The 19,456-nt window shown below is 41.6% G+C and overlaps 1 protein-coding gene across 10 annotated transcripts in view; it reads left to right on the top strand.

Annotated features, from left to right (window-relative positions):
* The window catches only part of fat3a (FAT atypical cadherin 3a), a 417,900-nt gene that overhangs the window by 362,692 nt on the left and 35,752 nt on the right, over positions 1–19,456 (top strand). For 9 of the 10 annotated variants that reach the window (XM_030397580.1, XM_030397563.1, XM_030397555.1 and 6 more), the window contains one exon: positions 8,851–9,097. In XM_030397580.1, coding sequence (XP_030253440.1) covers positions 8,851–9,097 — 247 coding nt within the window. Of the gene's footprint in view, positions 1–6,202; positions 6,394–8,850; positions 9,098–19,456 lie in introns of those variants that run through there. The other variant, XM_030397585.1, reaches the window with a different exon arrangement.

Below are 19,456 nucleotides of genomic sequence, written 5' to 3'. Positions count from 1 at the left end.
AGAACATTTGGAGGTGACAGTTCACAGTGTAGTATGTGAAGTCTGATGTGTAGAGGGTGAAAAGTAGGGGAAAGAGCACCGTACCCTGAGGGGCCCCTGCACTGCATAGTACCACACCTGAGACATAGTCCTTAAGTCTCAAATAATGTGTTCTGTTGGTGAGAAAGTCTACAGTCCCTGCTGTAGATATACATAGATGCCTTACTGAGCGGGTTGGCCCGTTGCTGTGATACGTCTGCGTGTTGGTCATATTTGATGTGGCAGTTCCATCCTGTGAACTAATTCAAGTCAACGGGGTGAAATTCATAAAACGCCCCTCTACGAAGTGCTATAAATTAATGCCTCTTATTTACCCATTCACACAATATATATGCGAAACAGATGGGTACCAAAAACTACGTCTGTAATGTTATCTGATGATTATAAACATTGACTACTCCTTATATGTTTAGTATACAGGTAGGCACCAAGCCCACTTATGTATTTTTTTAATGTCTACAGCTGCCAATGTATATAATGCTGTTACTGTGATGATAAATGACAGTTAAATATTAGATCTGTCTATAATAACCACATCCTGACGTAAATTTGAAATCTGTGGGAATATACAGCACCAACATTTACTTGTAACTGATTTTGATCAATCGTTTTAAAAAATACAGTGCTTTTTGATAATCTAAGTATTGATAATAAAAATCATGGAGACAAAACATTAACAAAGTCTGCAAATCAAGATGAGAAACTCCAACTGGCAGTGAGCCTACTTTCTTTTCTGATAGCAGTGGAGTGATATACTCTATGACAGAACATTATAAAATATGATATTGTATACACTAACATTTTATGATGAAAAGTAAAGTTGCAGTAGGCTGTTATTATAAATATGCACCATATACATATAGTTGTTGTTGGTAGTAGTAGCTCTATTATTATTATTATTATTATTATTATTATTATTATTATTATTATTATTATTATTAATACCCCATTTCTTTCCCAAATATATGTGTACATGTGTGAATGGCACTTTGTAGAAGGGCGCTTTACAAGCTCACTCCATTGACTTGTATTAGTTCACGGGCCACAACTAATATGGCGGCGACGTCAACGTAGGGTCCAGCAATGCGGCATCTATGTATATCTGTCTGTCCATGCAGCCGGGTGTTGCTCAACTCCCGCCCATTCCAGTTTATCCACTCATAAGCGCCCACTGTATTGTATTGAAAGCACTGGAGAAGTCAAAAAACATGACCCTCAGAATGCGGTAATGTTTAAAATTTGTCTGAGTAGTGTTTTAGAAGATTACTTTGTACTTTTATTGATGCATTATTTGAATACCTGCAGTTTCATGTGTAATAGGATAATATTTTAGCAATACAACAGCACTCATACCTCAGTACAGTATTTTGTTTCAGCTTCAGTACTTTTTCCATACTGTTGAGTACACTTGTTACCACCCAGCTGCCTTAGTCCAGAGGAGAAAGGATCTGAATTTATGTAAATTGTAATACATTTACCAGAATCAACTTCAGTTAGTAAACGGACACTCCTTTTTTCCTTAATTAAACTCTTAATTAATTTCTCTTTAGATTTTTATTGAAACCAAAATAAGATAATTTCATCATACTGTAATTTATTATCTGCTACATTGAGTGAAATTGATTCAGTTTTCTTTGCAGCAATTCAAATAAAAGCTGAGCCAAGCACAAATCCATTGAAAATATCTAAAATCTAACTCTGAGGCCTTGCTTTTTTATTAGTTGTTGGGTGCTGTTTTCTCTACATACAAACACCTTTAAAACAGGTTAGGAATTTCACAATTTGTGATTAACACATTTTAATCTGAACTCTCAAATGTAATATATTTATATTTCTTGGTACAGCATTGACATTTTTGCAGATCTAAGAGACATGTATGTAGTCATGGGATTGTCAGTATAAGTAAGTCCATGCATCTATGCTTTAAAAAAAGTTACTTATCCCCTCTTCCTTTTCACACACACACACACACACACACACACACACACACACACTTGTATGCAAACTTACTTAGGTCACTTCTGGGGATATTACATAGGCTTACATTTATTTCCTAGAGACCTACCAAAACTATAACAATAATGAGTCACTGTAGCCTCTCTAGCCTCTCAAGCTGTCCCTTCCTGTAATAATATCTATTGGCCTGAGCCTCTAGTGTGCTTCAGAAGATTATGAAAAAGGGACCCGGATGGACCAACAGCACAAAGTACACAAAGATGCAGAAGCTCCAGGAAAACGACTTTCATCATCATCTCCAGCAACAGCTCCTGAAAAGACTCGATGTCCATGACAGAGAAAATATGCGACGTAAAAAGAAGCTAAACATTTCCTTAGACCAGTAAGTAGGATCTAACGTTGTCTGTTTACCAAAACATATCTCTTGTTAATATAAGTTAATACAAACTGTAACAGTCAGGGTGATGGGACTGTTTACTAGGTATTGTGGCAGTGCTACAGCTAAGCCAAGTCAGCTGTAATGTAATTATAAGATAGCAGTCTTATTTTGACCGGCTGTATTCTTGCTCTGCTGTCAGTAGCCTTTATTTATAACAGCTGACAATTGTATGAACCCTGTACTAGACCAAGTTCTGTCATTCAATTCCTTATACTGTAACAACTTGGCATCATGGTAATGAGACTGTTATGTACCTTTGATACTCATTTTTTAACACTGTACAAGGTTTCTTACACGTGTTAGTAAATCATGAACTTTTTGCTTCAGGAAAGAACAAGGAGCAGCTCTGGCTTCTACTCTCATGAAGAAACGACCTATCCGCAAAGCTGAAGATCCTGCTATATCCATTATTGGACCGCGTGACAGTCACAAGTAAGTCTAAAGGGGCTGGTGGTCTCTGAAGATGGTTGTAAACCACGTGCCCAGTGAAAACCATGTGGCTGTCTGATGAACACGTTTTTCCTCTGCAGTCCATGTTTCCACTCTGTATAATAATAATAATAATAATAATAATAATAATAATAATAATAATGATAATAATAATAATAATAATAATAATTATTATTATTATTATTATTATTATTATTATTATTATTAAAACTGCAAGCAGTGATGAACGCGCCCTCGCAGTCCGCGCGCGTTGGGGCATGCTGCTGTCGACGCACGCTGCCGTCAGCTTACCCGCACAACACCTTCCGTTTCAGTTTTTTTTCCTATGATTTGGTGGGCTGTTCCTCCTGTCGGTATTAAAGAATGTGTGAAAAGGCTGAAAAGGTGAATGCAATATATTATTAGTGTTGGAATATGCAGTACAATGTCCAACATAACATTAGCAGAGGCAAAGCATGCTAAACAGCATGATGCTTGACATACTGACTGTTAACCACAGCTGTGTTGTGTTATTTAACCAAAGAAATCACTTAGTTGTTTCAAATCTCAGGGGGAGCCACTGCATTCATCGCGGAAAAGTTGGGTAGAATCACAACTACACACATCTTGTTTTGTGCCACATTGACAGGGCAGACCTAACAAGCAAATGGCATTCTTAGCAAATTGGCTTATTTGAAAATTGTGTGCTGTGGCTTACTACCACTGACTTATCCATTATGTGGCTCTAAACATTACCTTGCAATTATGCCATGTTGTAATGTGCAATTTGGACAAAACTACCTGCAAATGCCATGTACATCTGACTATGTTTGTCATCGCTGCGCATAAATGAGTGTAAAATAATGCTTCACTTGCCTTCTTTCAAAAATGTATCCATGGCTGTCTATCAAATCTAGCTTTTGATCTAATTTCTGCTTTGTTTGCTAGTTTTTATTCCATGAAGTGCGTGCTGCCACATTTTGAAGTTTCAATAAAATCATTATTATTATTCAGAGGTTATCCAGATAGGATACATGTGACTTGAAAGACAACAATGCCATCTAGTGGACGACTTGTATCACTTACACTATATATTGATGTGCTTCTAATCAAAATTGGCAACTTCCTGTTGGACTTAGAGTATGGGTCTAAATGAGTTTTTTGTGTCTTGTCATAACACACATGCATGCCAAATTTTATTCATGTACGTGCATGTAGGAAGCCCAAATTGATTGAGATAAAAATTTACTTCATGTGTCCAGTGGGTTGCGCTATGGATATGACACAGTATTGATGCACAGATCTATTCATGGCGACTCCCTCTAGATTCCCTCTAGATTTGGCCGAGATAGGAAATAGTATGAAGAAGTTTTTAGGACTTGATGCTTCATGACGAAGGATTTTAATGGCGGGCACCGCCACTGCCAGCGAGTATGATGTAGGATAAAGATTTTCCTAGTGTGTCTTTGGCATGGTCAGAGGAGTATACTGACTGACTGTGAAGTCTGTGGTGTCCAATCTGTAGGAGGAAGACGGGAAAGTATGATGTATGGCAATATTTCATAAAGGCCGCCAAATTCAAAATGGCCGACTTTGAAGGGATGTGTAGATGTATTCAAGGCGAGACTGTCTACATTTATGAGGAATTTTGTCGAGATGGGGCATTGCATGTGGAAGTTATAAGGACTTGATGCTTGACAGCAAAGGGGAAAAATGGCGTCTGCCGTCACGCCCACCAGGTATGACACAGCTGAATGATTTCAATAACTTTTGTTCTTCAAGGTATGAAGATGATACTGAGTAAATGTGAAGACTGTGGTGTTTAAGCTCTAGGACATGATAGTTTTCAAAGTAGGCATGAATTTGTCAAAAACGCCACCACACATCAAAATGGCTGACTTCCTGTTGGACTGAGAGTATGGGTACAACTGGGTTTTTTGTGCGTCTGGTCATGATGAATGTGCGTACCAAATTTCATCCTTCTATGTGCATGTAGGAGGCGGGGCACCACAATAGGGGGCGCTACAGAGCCTGCAGGTCACGGCCACGCCCCATGACAACACAGATCTTTTCAGGGCATCTCCCTCTACATTTCTGAGAGATTTGGCCGAGATAGGAAATTGTATGAAGAAGTTATGAGGACATGATGCTTTATGGCGAAGGATTTGAATTGACCGCTCCACTGCAGCCAGCAGGTATGACGTAGGATAAAGATTTTAATAACTTTTCATCTTCAAGGTCAGAGGATGATACTGAGTGATTGTGAAGCCACCGGTGTTACATCTGTAGGAGGAGATAATTTAAGTACGAAGATTGGTAATATTTCTAAATGGCGGCCACAATCAAAATGGGTGACTTAGTATTGATGCTGAGATGCATTCAGGGCGACAGCCTCTACACTTATGAGCAGTTTGGTGTGGATAGGAAAGTGTATGTTGAAGTTATAAAGCCTTGATGCTTGACGGCAAGGGAAAGAAAAGGTTTCCACCGTCCCGCCCACTAAAGTATGACGTAGCTCAAAGATTTTAATAACTTTTGTTCTTCAAGGCATGAAGATGATAATTGAGTTAAGGTGAAGACTGTGATGTTTAAGCTCTAGGACAAAATAGTTTTCAAAGTAGGCATGAATTGGACAAAAATGCCGCCACACATCAAAATGGCTGACTTCCTGTTGGAGTGACGGCATCGGTCCAAGAGGGTTTTTTGTGTGTCTGGTCATGAGGAATCAGCGTACCGAATTTCGTTTTTCTATGCATATGTGGGAGGCGGGGCTGAACATTAGGGGGCGCTACAGAGCCCGCAGGTCACAACCTCGCCCAACAACATTAAATTATCAAATTTTTCGCCAGATGTGACGTATATTCCAAATTTGGTGAGTTTTGGGGTATGTTCAGGCCTCCTAAACTGGAGTTAAACTGCAGCGGAATAATAACAAGAATCATTTTTCCAATTTCAATAGGGACCTCACAGGTCAATGACCTGCTCGGGCCCTAATAATAATAATAATAATGATAATAATGATGATGATATAAAATTGTTAGTTCTGAAAACAACTTTTCCTTACTTTCTTCCTGAAAGAGGGCAGATGGCACTGTGATGTTTGTATTATGAGTACTGACATCGTCCAGTGGAATAACGAATGAATCCTCTGTGTAAAACTACATTTCAGATCTGACTAATCATATCCTACATGCACAGAGGGCTTTACAGAAAACATGATCACATCACTGTTCACACTGTATAATAAACACAGTAGGGACATGTTCTAATAAAGACAATGTGTCTAAACTAATCTAACTGCCCTGCCCTAACCTTAACCCTAACCCTTTGTCTTTTTAGGAGCAGCCTTCCAGTCCAGCCACCCCCAGCGATAAATTACCACCCTGCCCTTTATTCTCGTCTGCAGCTGGTCTCATCAACAAGCCCAGTTGACTTCTGTCTTTATACATTACATCAGCTGAAATCTTTGACCATCATCCCACAACAAATATTCTCTACACTGGAAATGTTTGCACATCCTATGATGACGAGGTTTGAACAAAAGCTTTGCGAGTCTAAAACATACACGCTTGCTATTGAATTTATTTTTTTGTAATTTTTGTATTCTATATTCAGATTTATATATTTGTATATTATATATTTATTTATGATTGCAGTATTTAGTCTTCATTTTTATGTGCCAGACATCAAAGAAATTTCCTTCCTCTCAAAAAAGAGTGGGATTTTAGTGTTCACTACTGCACTGATGTTTTTGTAAATTTTGTAAACTTTGTAATAAATGACAAAACATGAAAGGGTGTTTGTGTTGACAATAACTGTAATGGCTGAACATTCAAACCTGCCGGAGAGGCTTTTGTGCCAGCTTTACTGAAATGTAGGTTACAGTGGTTGTTCAGAATCCCAGCTTACACAGACCTGTGTTTGTTAAAGTATTAGAATGAGCTGTTCTCAGAATACAGTATCATTGTATTCTGCCAAAAGTTCTATTTAGCACTTATTGTGCAAAAAAAATGTAGCTGAGCAATGTGTATGTAGGATGGGTACATAAACACACAGTAGTAATTATGTTGTTCTTTACAATTTTAACAGTTAAATATTTAAGATAAATGGCAAAAACTGGTTTGAACTAAATCTTGAAAAAGGGTGAAATTCTGTCCCCTATTTGGTTGAAGCAGGTCACTGAAAATTACAAATAGGCTCTTTAACCACTGACCCCAAAATCAGCTGTTTTCCAGCTGGGGTCACAGCTTTCGTCCCCATTTGCACTAGTGGTCCCCAATAGACTAGTCTGGAATGTGAAGCGTATCCCCAAAGTAACCCAATACTGTCTCACACATGCGCACACTCACACGCACGCATACAAACACACACACATACACGGATACATACACATTTTAATCATTTATTCATGTGCAAGCAGATTACCACTGTCCTGGGACACAAATACTAGAAGTGCCGTTATGTACATTGAAAAGATCAGGGAACAATGGCATAGGCATTCACAATACAAACATACAGCATACCTCAGGGGTATAAGTAGCAGCATTGCAGCAATATACGACCACTACTGATAATGGCTAAATATCTGGTTTGTTGCAGTTTGCCACCATCAGTCTTGCTTGCAGGCACAGGGGAAGAGGTGGTGTAAATGAGATATGACTAACTGTAGAAAATTGTAGATAAGATTCACTGCTCTGGAGGTGATTGAATTGGTACATCAACTGACATTCAGAGGGCAACATTTATATTGAAAGCCCAGATTATGAGAGGTGAGCTGATAGTGAAAAACTGACTTTTAATTTAGTTGATTATATGCCATCCATTGTATAGATTTTCAAGATTTATGAAGATTATAATATTATAAAGGAAGAGAATTGTCATAGTAGCACTATTAACAATATGGTCGAGACACCTCAAAAAGGAGTTTATAAGTTAATCAGAACAAGCCATACCAATAAACCCTATAGAAATACATTGGAAATCACTGTCATGGAGCTTATCATTTATTCCTCAAAAAAGCACTGAAAAAAATTATTATTTATTTATTTATTTATTTATACAGTCTGAATTTAAAGAAGCAGCACATTTAAAAACATCTCCAAGTTATTTTGGCTAATTTTCAACTGCAGTCCATGGGCAAGTATAATAAAAGTTACAATAGACAGATAAGATACATTAAAACAGGACAACAATACATAAAACATCCATTAAAATTGTACAGCAATACTGTACATCTAGCAAGCACATATAAAACACTTAAAAGCAAGGACAATTTATAAAATATAAAATATAGAACATAAAGCAAAACACAGTTTAGGATATACACAGAAGGGTTACAAAGTATGATCACATAAGTGATGGAAAATTGTTCCATGTGTATGCTGCTCTCACTGAAAAAGCTGACTGGAGGTGGTTCTCCTCGCAGATATTGTGCAATCCCCTCTTGACCGTCTGGAATTTGCTGAACAGCACATTTTTATGTAAACAAAGAGGGTTGAGGTGGTATTTAGTGAAAATGCATCAGTAAAATCTTGACAATCAAAAGAATTGTTGGAACCTGACGTTAGTCTGTGTGTCTCTGTCTTCTTTTGAGCCTGTTTTTGAACGGACTTTCATTACTGACCACTCAAAGCTGCTTTACAAAACTTGTCAGATTCAGCCATGTACACACACATTCATACACTATTGGCAGAGGCTGCCATGCAAGTTGCCAACTGCTTATCAGGAGCAATTTGGGGTTCAGTATCAGGCTTAAGGACAGTTCAGCATGCAGCTAGGAGGAGTTGGGATTCAAACCAGTGACCTTCCGATTACTAGACATCTCGCTCTACCTCCTGAGCTACAGCCGCGACAGCTGTTCCGTTGATGAAGGTTCTTAGTTATCCAGGTCATGGTGATTCTAAGGTGCTATATCATGGGCAGTTTGAGTACATATTGGCTGTGTATGAGTACGTTCATGTATGAATTTTCAACACCTCTCTCCACAGGTGCAAAACCCCAACTCTCACAGTCTCATGGACAGCCAAAAGGACCTTTTGGTGCTTGAGGGTTTCCAGGGCTGCCTGGACTCGGTAATGCTCAACAACAATGAGCTCCCACTGCAGAACAAACGCTCACGCCATGCAGAGGTGGTGGGACTGACAGAGATGAAGCTGGGCTGCATCCTCTATCCCGACGCCTGCCTGCAAAAGCCCTGCCGCAATGGAGCTACTTGCACTAGCCTGCCCTCTGGTGGTAAGTATTAGGAAATTCAAACAGCACAGCCTCTTCACACTGGAGGCCTGAACATCTTTAATGGCATCTAAATAATTTAATTAAATGTGCTACAATATTTGCTATGTGTTTTATACACTGAAAATGTTACATACATGTTTCCTTTACTTTGTTGGTGTAGTAAGAAGGTAGATTTGTGTCTTTTATTATTCAATCAAAAAAAAGTTTGCTTCAATCAAAATATATATTTTCAATCAAAAAAACCCTTTTCAATCAAAGAAAAAAAGCGTTTGAATGCAAAAATATAGTTGAGACTCAAAAAAATGCATTTGAACACTGTTTTTCTTTGATTGAAAATTTTTTCTTTGATAGAGGTAAAGGTTTTTTTGTTTGAAGCAACTTTTTTGATTGAAGTGATGTTTTGTGTTTGGGCATTACGGTAATCGTAATGAAACCGCTCTGAAGAAGTGCTGGTAGTGACAGTGGGGCATATTATGCATGCAAGTAGTCTAGGAAGTACTAAGTTCAGCAGTAAATGAATCATTGACTACTTATGGAAAATAAGCTTTTCATTCCACGTCAAAGTTGGGTGAAATATCCTCAAGTTTTTTCTGTCGTCCTTTACTTTGAAATCCTGACTCATACCTTCGTGATACCTTCAGTTCATTACCGGGAATAATTACTGTAAAAGTATCGTAATTTTCACGGGTTTGACTGTGAGACTGCAGTCTGCCCCACTGTCACTACCAGCACCTCTTCAGAGCGGTTTCATTACAATTACCGTAAATGTTAGTAGATTCGCGGACTAGAAAACAACGTGCGGCTGATTTGACCAAGCAACCACGAACCACGGCTGGCATGACCGCAGTAATCCACTGGGCTGTGTGAGAAGATAGACTCAGGCTCTGCATGATCTGTTGCTGCTAAACAGGCAGCGCTGCGGGCAACAGTTGCCCTGTGGACAGTTGTTTGACCACTAATGACGTTACTTATTACAACATAACATAGCACTAGCACATAGCAAGCCTCTGTACTTAGGTGAAATAAACAATTAATTCAGTGTGCAGGGCCATCGGCTAACGTTATCAGCTAGCCTGCCTGACAATATGACGGCGTTAGATATCTAACACCATCACACAAATTAATCAACGTGAACTAAGTTAACAAGCTTTATGTTTAATCGAAATATCAAACAGAGTATGCTAATAACATGACACCAATCATTTTAATGCTGTAGTTAACAACTCCACCACTGCTCCCTGGCTTGCTGGCGGTAAGCAGCAAGCCAGGGACACACTTCAAATGATTTTTTTTTTTTGGGGGGGGGGGGGGGGTTCAATTTTATTTTAGCATTTGAACAGTTTTTTCTTTGATTGAAAATATTTTTTTGATTGAAGCAACTTTTTTGGGATTGAATAATTAAGACACAAATGTCCTACCCATAATATGGCCCAAACACAAAAAAGATTACTTCAAAGAAAACATTTTCATTCAAAGAAACACAGTGTTCAAATGCATTTTTTTGAGTCTCAACTATATTTTTGCATTCAAACACTTTTTTTCTTTGATTGAAAAGGGTTTTTTTGATTGAAGTGAAGGTTTTTTTTATTGAAAATATATATTTTGATTGAAGCAAACTTTTTTGATTGAATAATAAAGACACAAATCTACCTTCATAGTGTAGGTGATATTTTATATTAAAATAAGTATAAAATAGCTTTATATTCCACCAGTAATCTATGTTAAAGATTGTTTGGCCAATAATCCATGCTTCTGTTCTGGTACCTAAACTAGCATTGGCAAAACAGGGAAAGCCACCAATTCCAATGCTTCCGATGACATGTGCGACTGATTTGACCAAGCAAATGAGAACCATGGCTGGCTTGACCACAGTTCAGAACTGGACATGATGGTGATTTCCCCGCTGTTTCTGAAAACATGTACCACAGTCTATGCTACCAACACAGCCTTCACACTCTCCTCTTGCTCCAGCGTCGAATATGTACACCACCCTCTAACATATTAGATGCGTGGCATGGTCTGTCAGACTGGGGGCTGAAAAAGAAGAGAGGCCGCTGACATCATTCTCCTGCGCTGTTTGGGATTGCAAATTCAAATTAAATTTTGGAACATTTTTTGCGGGGACGGGCTTGAAAACGAAAAAGCAGTTTTCCTTTTAGTCGTGTGACACAATGAGCAGTCTTGAAGAAAATGAAAATGCAATTTGGTTGATTTATTACTCATTTGATTTATGAGTCACATAATGCAGCGATGACCTTAAAACAAAAAAGCATTTCTGCTAATGCATTTTAATTTTCAAATTTGACATTTCAAATTGAATTGTGGTAACTATTTGCTGGGGCATCTTTTGAAAATTAAATCTTAAACGTAATTTGCTTTATCATTTTAATGAAGTTACAAAATGAGCAGTCTTGAAGAAGAAAATTAAAAAATGCAATTTGGATGATTTACTACTCATTTTATTTAGGAGTTAAAAAATGCAGCTATATTCTGAAAATGAAAAAGTATTTCTGTTAATCCAGTTTAATTTTAATTAGGGATGTCCCGATCCGATCTGTAGGATCGGGATCGGAGCCGATCTGGGCATTTTTACGCTGATCGGAATCGGCAATTTTGAACGTGGACCCAAGCCCGATTTTTTTTTTTTTTTTTTTAACGTTAGAGCACAATTTGTGGCAGAACGCAGACGCGCACGTGGCGTTACTCTGGCAAACCTGTGAATAAAGTGTCTGCAGTGTGGAAATAACGTCAATTAGAAAGCGAAAGCGACGTGTAACATCTGCTATATGGCCATTTCACGGAGCTGCATTTTACTACTCATTTGATACAGCATATACAAAACAAAACCTCATAGAATACAACGTGTTCACTCGAGAGTACAGGCAAGGAGACCAAAGCAGCAAACAGTCGCGGATACTTTCAGTTATGAGAAATATCCTCAGCGACATGTCCACAAATAATACAGAGAGGGTCATCAAATTAATCGCTCTGGAAAACCAGCTCATCTCCGTGGTAGAGGATCAGGGTTTTCTTCGTCACCTGGAGTTTTATAATCCCCAGTATGCCCTACCATCTCTGCATCACATTTATTCCACTTTCGAGTTACAACATGCCGGTATATGCGCACTAGTTTGGTGGGTCTCATACAGCAGAGCATGTAAAGCAGGCAATCCAGGAGATGCTCAACGCGTTAATAGACAAGCAACGTGTCCACGTCATTTTATGTGACAACGTAAAGTACATGAATTAAGGAAAGGATGATATGGAGGTACCAAGCGTGAGCTGCGTCTCACACACACACACACTTCAGCTGGCTGTACACGAGGGTCTGCTGTCACAGTGCAGCGTCACACACTCACCTGCTAACACAAGGAAGGTGGAGGCCAATGTTTATAGCATATGCAGAATAACAACTCACATTTGGCTTCAACAACACTGAAACTCAAGGTGTGTCTCAATTCTCTTAATCGCATCCACGTTTCCCTCACCTGTGTTTTTTCTCTGAGTCTCTGAGTCCTTCCCACCAAGGATTCGTGGAGAGATGCAACAAAACCATGAGAAGAGCCGAGATATATTTAATTTAATTTTATATTTAATTACACGTCCTCTCCTCTGCAGTGTCATGTGAAGCAACATCCATTTCTAAAGACTGCTGCAATTGATCACAGCTGGACCAGCTGCCAGTCAGTTTTAACAGCTGTAGAGACTTTTGATGAATTTGTGCCAAAAATCCCATTATCTATATATATTTCTTAACATTTACACTGAAATAATCATTTTTGAGAGATTTAATTATCAATAAAGTGTTCCATAATGAATTTATTAAAGATCTTCTGAGAATGTGACAAAATTGGCTGGGTCAAGAATATACATACAGTAATTCTAATATTTAGCTAAATGTCCCTTGGCCACTTTCACCTCAACTAGATGCTTTTGATGAAGCTTCTGGTAGTCCTCTGGCTAAATGTTTTAATGTTCAACTAAATTTGTTGGCTTCCTGGTACAAACTTGCTCTTTGAGCTGTCTGCATGTTCTCGATGGGATTCAAGTCAGGGCTTTGGGAAGGCAATTCCAAAACCTCTGTTCTAGCCTGAATTAGCCATTCCTTTACCACTTCTGATATGTGTTTGGGATCACCAGCCTTTTAGAACATCCAATGCACCCAAGACCCAATTTCTTGGCTGGTGATTTTAGGTTTACTTGTAGAATTTGGAGATAATCCTCTTTCTTCATTATTCCATTTACTTTCTTCAGAGTAGCATCCACTGGTAGCAAAACAGCCCCACATCATGATACTGCCACCAATATGCTTGACAGTAGGTATGGTGTTCATGGGGTAAAGGCCTCACCTTCTCGCCTCCAAACATATTGCTGCTCATTATCGCCAAACAACAACATTTTTGACATTTTCTCATTTCTGACCACAGATTTATTCTCTCCAGAAGATTTTTTCTTTGTCCATGTGATCAGTAGCAAATTACAGTCAGGCTTTAAGGTGCTGTGTCCGGATCAAGGGCTTCTTTCTTGCACAGTAGCCTTTCAGCCCATGGGCAATGCTAAACACGCTTGACTGTTGACACTGTCCTGTTTTAATCCAGCAGCTTCTAATTCATTGCAGACTTGCTTTTAGGTAGTTTTGGTTGAATATTGACCATCCTGACCAGTTTTCTCTCAGCAGGAGGACTTTGAGTTTTCTTCCTGATCGTGGTAGTGACCCAACTGTGCCATATACTTTATACTTAGAATAGTTTTTTGCACAGATCTTTGTATCTGTAACTGCTTTGAAATGGCTCCAAGTGACTTTTCTGACTCGTTCAAGTCAGTAATGCGCTCTTTCAGATCAATGCTGAGCTCCGTAGACTTTCCCATTGTAGTGGTTATTTCTGAGTCTAATGGGTGTATCAAACTTCATGAATGTTTTTTTATGATATTATACTAAATGCTCCACTCATTCGATTACAGAAAAAACGAGAGTCTTACAAATCATCCATCCATCCATCCATTTTCTTCCGCTTATCCGGGGCCGGGTCGCGGGGGCAGCTGCCTGAGCAGGGACACCCAGACTTCCCTCTCCCCGGATACTGCCTCCAGCTCTTCCGGGAGGACCCCAAGGCGTTCCCAGGCCAGCTGAGTGACATAGTCACACCAGCGTGTCCTGGGTCTTCCTCGGGGTCTCCTCCCGGAGGGACATGCCAGGAACACCTCCCGAGGGAGGCGTCCCGGGGGCATCCGAAACAGATGCCCGAGCCACCTCAGCTGGCTCCTCTCGATGTGGAGGAGCAGCGACTCTACTCTGAGCTCCTCCCGGGTGACAGAGCTCTTCACCCTATCTCTAAGGGAGCGCCCTGCCACCCTGCGGAGGAAACTCATTTCGGCCGCTTGTATCCGGGATCTTATTCTTTCGGTCATGACCCAGAGTTCATGGCCATAGGTGAGGGTCGGAACGTAGATTGACTGGTAAATCGAGAGCTTCGCCTTTCGGCTCAGCTCTCTCTTCACCACGACAGACCGATACAAAGACCGCACTACTGCGGCCGCTGCACCGATCCGTCTGTCAATCTCACGCTCCGTCCTTCCCTCACTCGTGAACAAGACCCCAAGATACTTAAACTCCTCCACTTGAGGCAGGAACTCTCCTCCCACCTGGAGGGAGCAGGCCACCTTTTTCCGGTCGAGAACCATGGCCTCGGATTTGGAGGTGCTGATTCTCATCCCAGCCGCTTCACACTCGGCTGCAAACCGCCCCAGGGCATGCTGGAGGTCCCGGCTCGAAGGAGCCAACAAGACCACGTCATCCGCGAAAAGCAGAGACGAGATCCATTGGCTCCCGAACCAGATCCCCTCCGGCCCGTGGCTGCGCCTAGAAATTCTGTCCATAAAAGTAATGAACAGAACCGGTGACAAAGGGCAGCCCTGCCGGAGTCCAACATGCACTGGGAACAGGTCTGACTTACTGCCGGCAATGCGAACCAGGCTCCTGCTCCGGCAGTACAGGGACCGCACAGCCCTTAACAGAGGGCCCCCGACCCCGTACTCCCGGAGCACCCCCCACAGTATGCCACGAGGGACACGGTCGAATGCCTTCTCCAAGTCCACAAAACACATGTGGACTGGTTGGGCAAACTCCCATGAACCCTCGAGCACCCTGCGGAGGGTATAGAGCTGGTCCAGTGTTCCACGGCCAGGACGAAAACCGCATTGTTCCTCCTGGATCCGAGGTTCGACTATCGGCCGAATTCTCCTCTCCAGTACCCTGGAATAGACTTTCCCGGGGAGGCTGAGGAGTGTGATCCCCCGATAGTTGGAGCACACCCTCCGGTCCCCCTTTTTAAATAGGGGGACCACCACCCCGGTCTGCCAGTCCAGAGGCACTGTCCCCGACTGCCACGCGATGCTGTAGAGACGTGTCAGCCAAGACAGCCCCACAACATCCAGAGACTTGAGGTACTCAGGGCGGATCCCATCCACCCCCGGTGCTTTGCCACTGAGGAGCTTACGGACTACCTCAGTGACTTCGGCTTGGGTGATGGATGGGTCAACCTCTGAGTCCCCAGCCTCTGCTTCCTCAATGGAAGGCGTGTCAGTGGGATTGAGGAGATCCTCGAAGTATTCCTTCCACCGCCCGACGATGTCCCCAGTCGAGGTCAACAGCTCCCCACCTCCACTGTAAACAGTGTTGGTGGAGGACTGTTTCCCCCTCCTGAGGCGCCGGATGGTTTGCCAGAATTTCTTCGAGGCCGACCGGTAGTCCTTCTCCATGGCCTCCCCGAACTCTTCCCAGACCCGAGTTTTTGCTTCCGAGACTGCCCGTGCTGCCGCACGCTTGGCCTGCCGGTACCCGTCAGCTGCCTCAGGAGTCCCCCGGGCCAGCCAGGCCCGGTAGGACTCCTTCTTCAGCTTGACGGCAACCCTTACTTCCGGGGTCCACCACCGGGTTCGGGGATTGCCGCCGCGACAGGCACCGGAGACCTTACGGCCACAGCTCCGGACAGCCGCGTCAACAATGGAGGTGGAGAACATGGTCCATTCGGACTCTATGTCCCCAGCCTCCCTCGGGATCTGGTCAAAGCTCTCCCGGAGGTGGGAGTTAAAGATCTCCCTGGCAGAGGGTTCTGCCAAACGTTCCCAGCAGACCCTCACGATACGTTTGGGCCTGCCAGGTCTGTCCAGCTTCCTCCCCCGCCAGCGGATCCAACTCACCACCAGGTGGTGATCAGTTGACAGCTCAGCTCAGCCCCTCTCAAGGAGTTGGGTTCCAGAGCCCAGGCTGTGCGTGGAGGTGAGACCGACTATTTCTAGTCGGTACCGCTCAACCTCCCGCACCAGCTCAGGCTCTTTCCCCCCCAGTGAGGTGACATTCCATGTCCCCATGGCTAGAGTCACCATCCGGGGATCGGGCCGCCGGGGCCCCCGCCCACGACCGCCACCCATATCCCTCTGCACCGGCCCCTTCTGAACCCTCCCGCGAGTGGTGAGCCCACGGGAGGGCGGGCCCACGTTGCTCGTTCGGGCTGCGCCCGGCCGGGTCCCGTGGGCAGAGACCCGGCCACCAGGCGCTCGCCTGCGAGCCCCAACCCCGGGCCTGGCTCCAGGGTGGGGCCCCGGTGACGCCGATCCGGGCGACGTGCACGTCCTTGGTAGTATGACTTTCATCTTGCAAGTCTTACAAATCAATGGATCTCAATAGTGCTTTGATATACATGTTCTCTGTAAGTGTATCTACATTTTTGACCATGACTGAGATGATGTAATGCTTTCCTCATTAATGAGATGCATTATTTCACCCACCAGCTGTCCATCTGATATTAATCACAGTGTTTAGTTTTTATGACCAAGACAGCCCAATTCACAGATTTTCCCTGGTTCCCATGTATATACCTTTGATCCGCGCATTAGGACCATGATAAAGCAAATGTGTCCTTGCAATTTAAAATCAGTTCAGACATCTATATGATCAAAGTTAGGGAATACAATTTTGTCATATATAAGGAAGTTAAATTGTGATTAATTTGATTCATGGATGGCTTAAAATAAATATTTATTTTGCAGTCATCCTCATGTTTTATTTCACCTGCTGTCTGTGCCCTACATTGTAACCATCCTATCCTGTCTATGCCGCCCTCATTATATGTTCAAAATATAACTCGGCAGTAAGATAAACACCTTCCGTTCATCAAACCTCTGGAGACAGTGATCAGTTTGTTCTCAGGTTTATTGACTGGAAAAGGGTGAAACTGAGAGCAGACAAAAAAGGAAACATGCTTAAAAAATAAACTTCTTATACAGCACATATTTAACATTTTATCAAAATCAAATTACTTCTTTTTTCGTTTTAACTTTTTAACTCAATTCTGTTTATTGCTTTTATCTATCAATTAAGTAACCTGTTGAATATAAATGTTTTGTCACTCACACTATTTTACTCCTCTATAAACATAGCATAAATTGTAAATGAATCAACAAATTAGCTAGGTAGCCCTTGTACATACAAAACATCCACAGAAATAATATTATCCTCAAATTCACAAACAACATTTAAAACAACAAATAATGCACTATAATTGAACAAAAGGACATATTATAAGTTTACATACCGACGATGCTTCAAAAGGCATGAGATGTAGGCAGATGTCTTTAGATTGAAACAGGCGGCCAGACTAGCTTTTTACAGCCATGTGCCTCCACTTCCTGATTGACTTGTGACAACACGTGACTTCCTGTGACCCACTTCCTGTCTCTCTTAAAGGGCCGCTGCTAACTAATAAAACAATGAATTTGATCACAAATCTACAAACTGAAATACAATAACAGAACACTGTCCTTTTCATAAGTTCATTCCTGTCTGAGGTGGAAAGAATATGGCTCAGGTATCACTCTGTGAACAAATACAGCATTCCTAACAAAGGTACTGGCACACTCACACTTTGGCCAGCCTATCCAGCTTGGACAGCTGGACCCCCATTGGGAAAAGGAAATACCAGACTTTTGTGCCCGGTGCCTGCCATTAGAGCTTTTGTGCAAGCTGCCACATTTATATGACATTCAGAACAGCTCTTTGTCTCTTACAGTGGTGCTATGAAAGGTTGCGCGCTCTTCAAAGAGCACCTGTCCCATTTAGTCGCTCGGATGACACCAGTAGTTATATTGACTTGCGCGTGCCAAGATAGAAGATATTCAGTGATAAGCGCTGCCTCTGGCGTGATGAAGGGAAGGAGATTAAATGTTCCTTTGGTTATTTCTAACACTATCTGGGTAATTTTAATGTGTTAGTTCTTATCTGTTCCTGAATTAATGGAGAAAGTCGATGGTCCTGATGTCCTCTGAGGGCAGTCCACAGTTGATCGTCTCTTGGTCTGGCTCACTACTGAACCCTAAAGGGTTCGGATTCTGATTCATGAAATCAAAATCCAAGATAAAAACCCATCGGAGTTCACAACAAGAGGGTCCACAAGACGGATGAGGCTCCTCGCATTCACTTTCACAGGCTGTAATCAACTCCAGGAGGTCTAAGCTCATACGTAGCATGCTTTTCAGAAGAACATCTCAACCAGAAGAGAAGAGACACGAAGGAGCATACTAATATAGCAATACAGGGCAGGTGTTCCACCCTCTGTTGGGCCTGAAATTACAGCTTTAAATAACGTATAGGTTTAGTAACCCTATGTAGGTTCATGTGGGTTACACCTTATCACATTCGTTACCCTTGATTTTGATCATTTAATTGTAGATTTCATTTTCCACTTTATGAGGTCTAGTTCAAGATTTTGAAAGGATGTACAAGTTCAATTTTATATGTGAAAGATGTTAATTTAAAGGTTCACATATATGCCGTTGTGCAAATTTCAGGGGATATTTATATTGTTTTCTTAAGGCAGCAGAAATAGCTAGCAGTATACAAGCCAATGTATTTTATTTACCAGTACTATAGGCAGTATAGCATTGATGCTGCTGAAACAATACTGAATATGACTGTATAGGACCATATACAGCACCAGTCAAATGTTTGGACACACGTTCTTATTCATTGGTATTGCTTTTATATCATTATTTCCTACACTGTCAATTAACACTGAAGACATCCAATCTAAGAAAGAACATATATGGAATTATGTAGTAAAGTGTTAAACAAACCAGAATATGTTCAAGATCTTTCAATTTACCCTCAAGTGCAGTTGCGAAAACCATCAACACATGATGAAACTGGCTCTCATGAGGACCGCCCCAGGGAGTAAAGACCAAAAATTACCTGCAGAGGATACATTCATGACAGTTTCCTATGGAGCTAGAACAGTCTCAATATTATTCACAAATAAATGCAGAGGGATTTGTATCTGTAAAGCTGGATCCATCTGAGCCAAA

This window comes from Sparus aurata, chromosome 2 (genome assembly GCF_900880675.1).
Source record: "Sparus aurata chromosome 2, fSpaAur1.1, whole genome shotgun sequence".
In the NCBI taxonomy this organism is placed as follows: Eukaryota; Metazoa; Chordata; class Actinopteri; order Spariformes; family Sparidae; genus Sparus; species Sparus aurata.
Note: the sequence above shows the minus strand (reverse complement) of the source record. Positions and strands in the feature narration are given on the sequence as shown.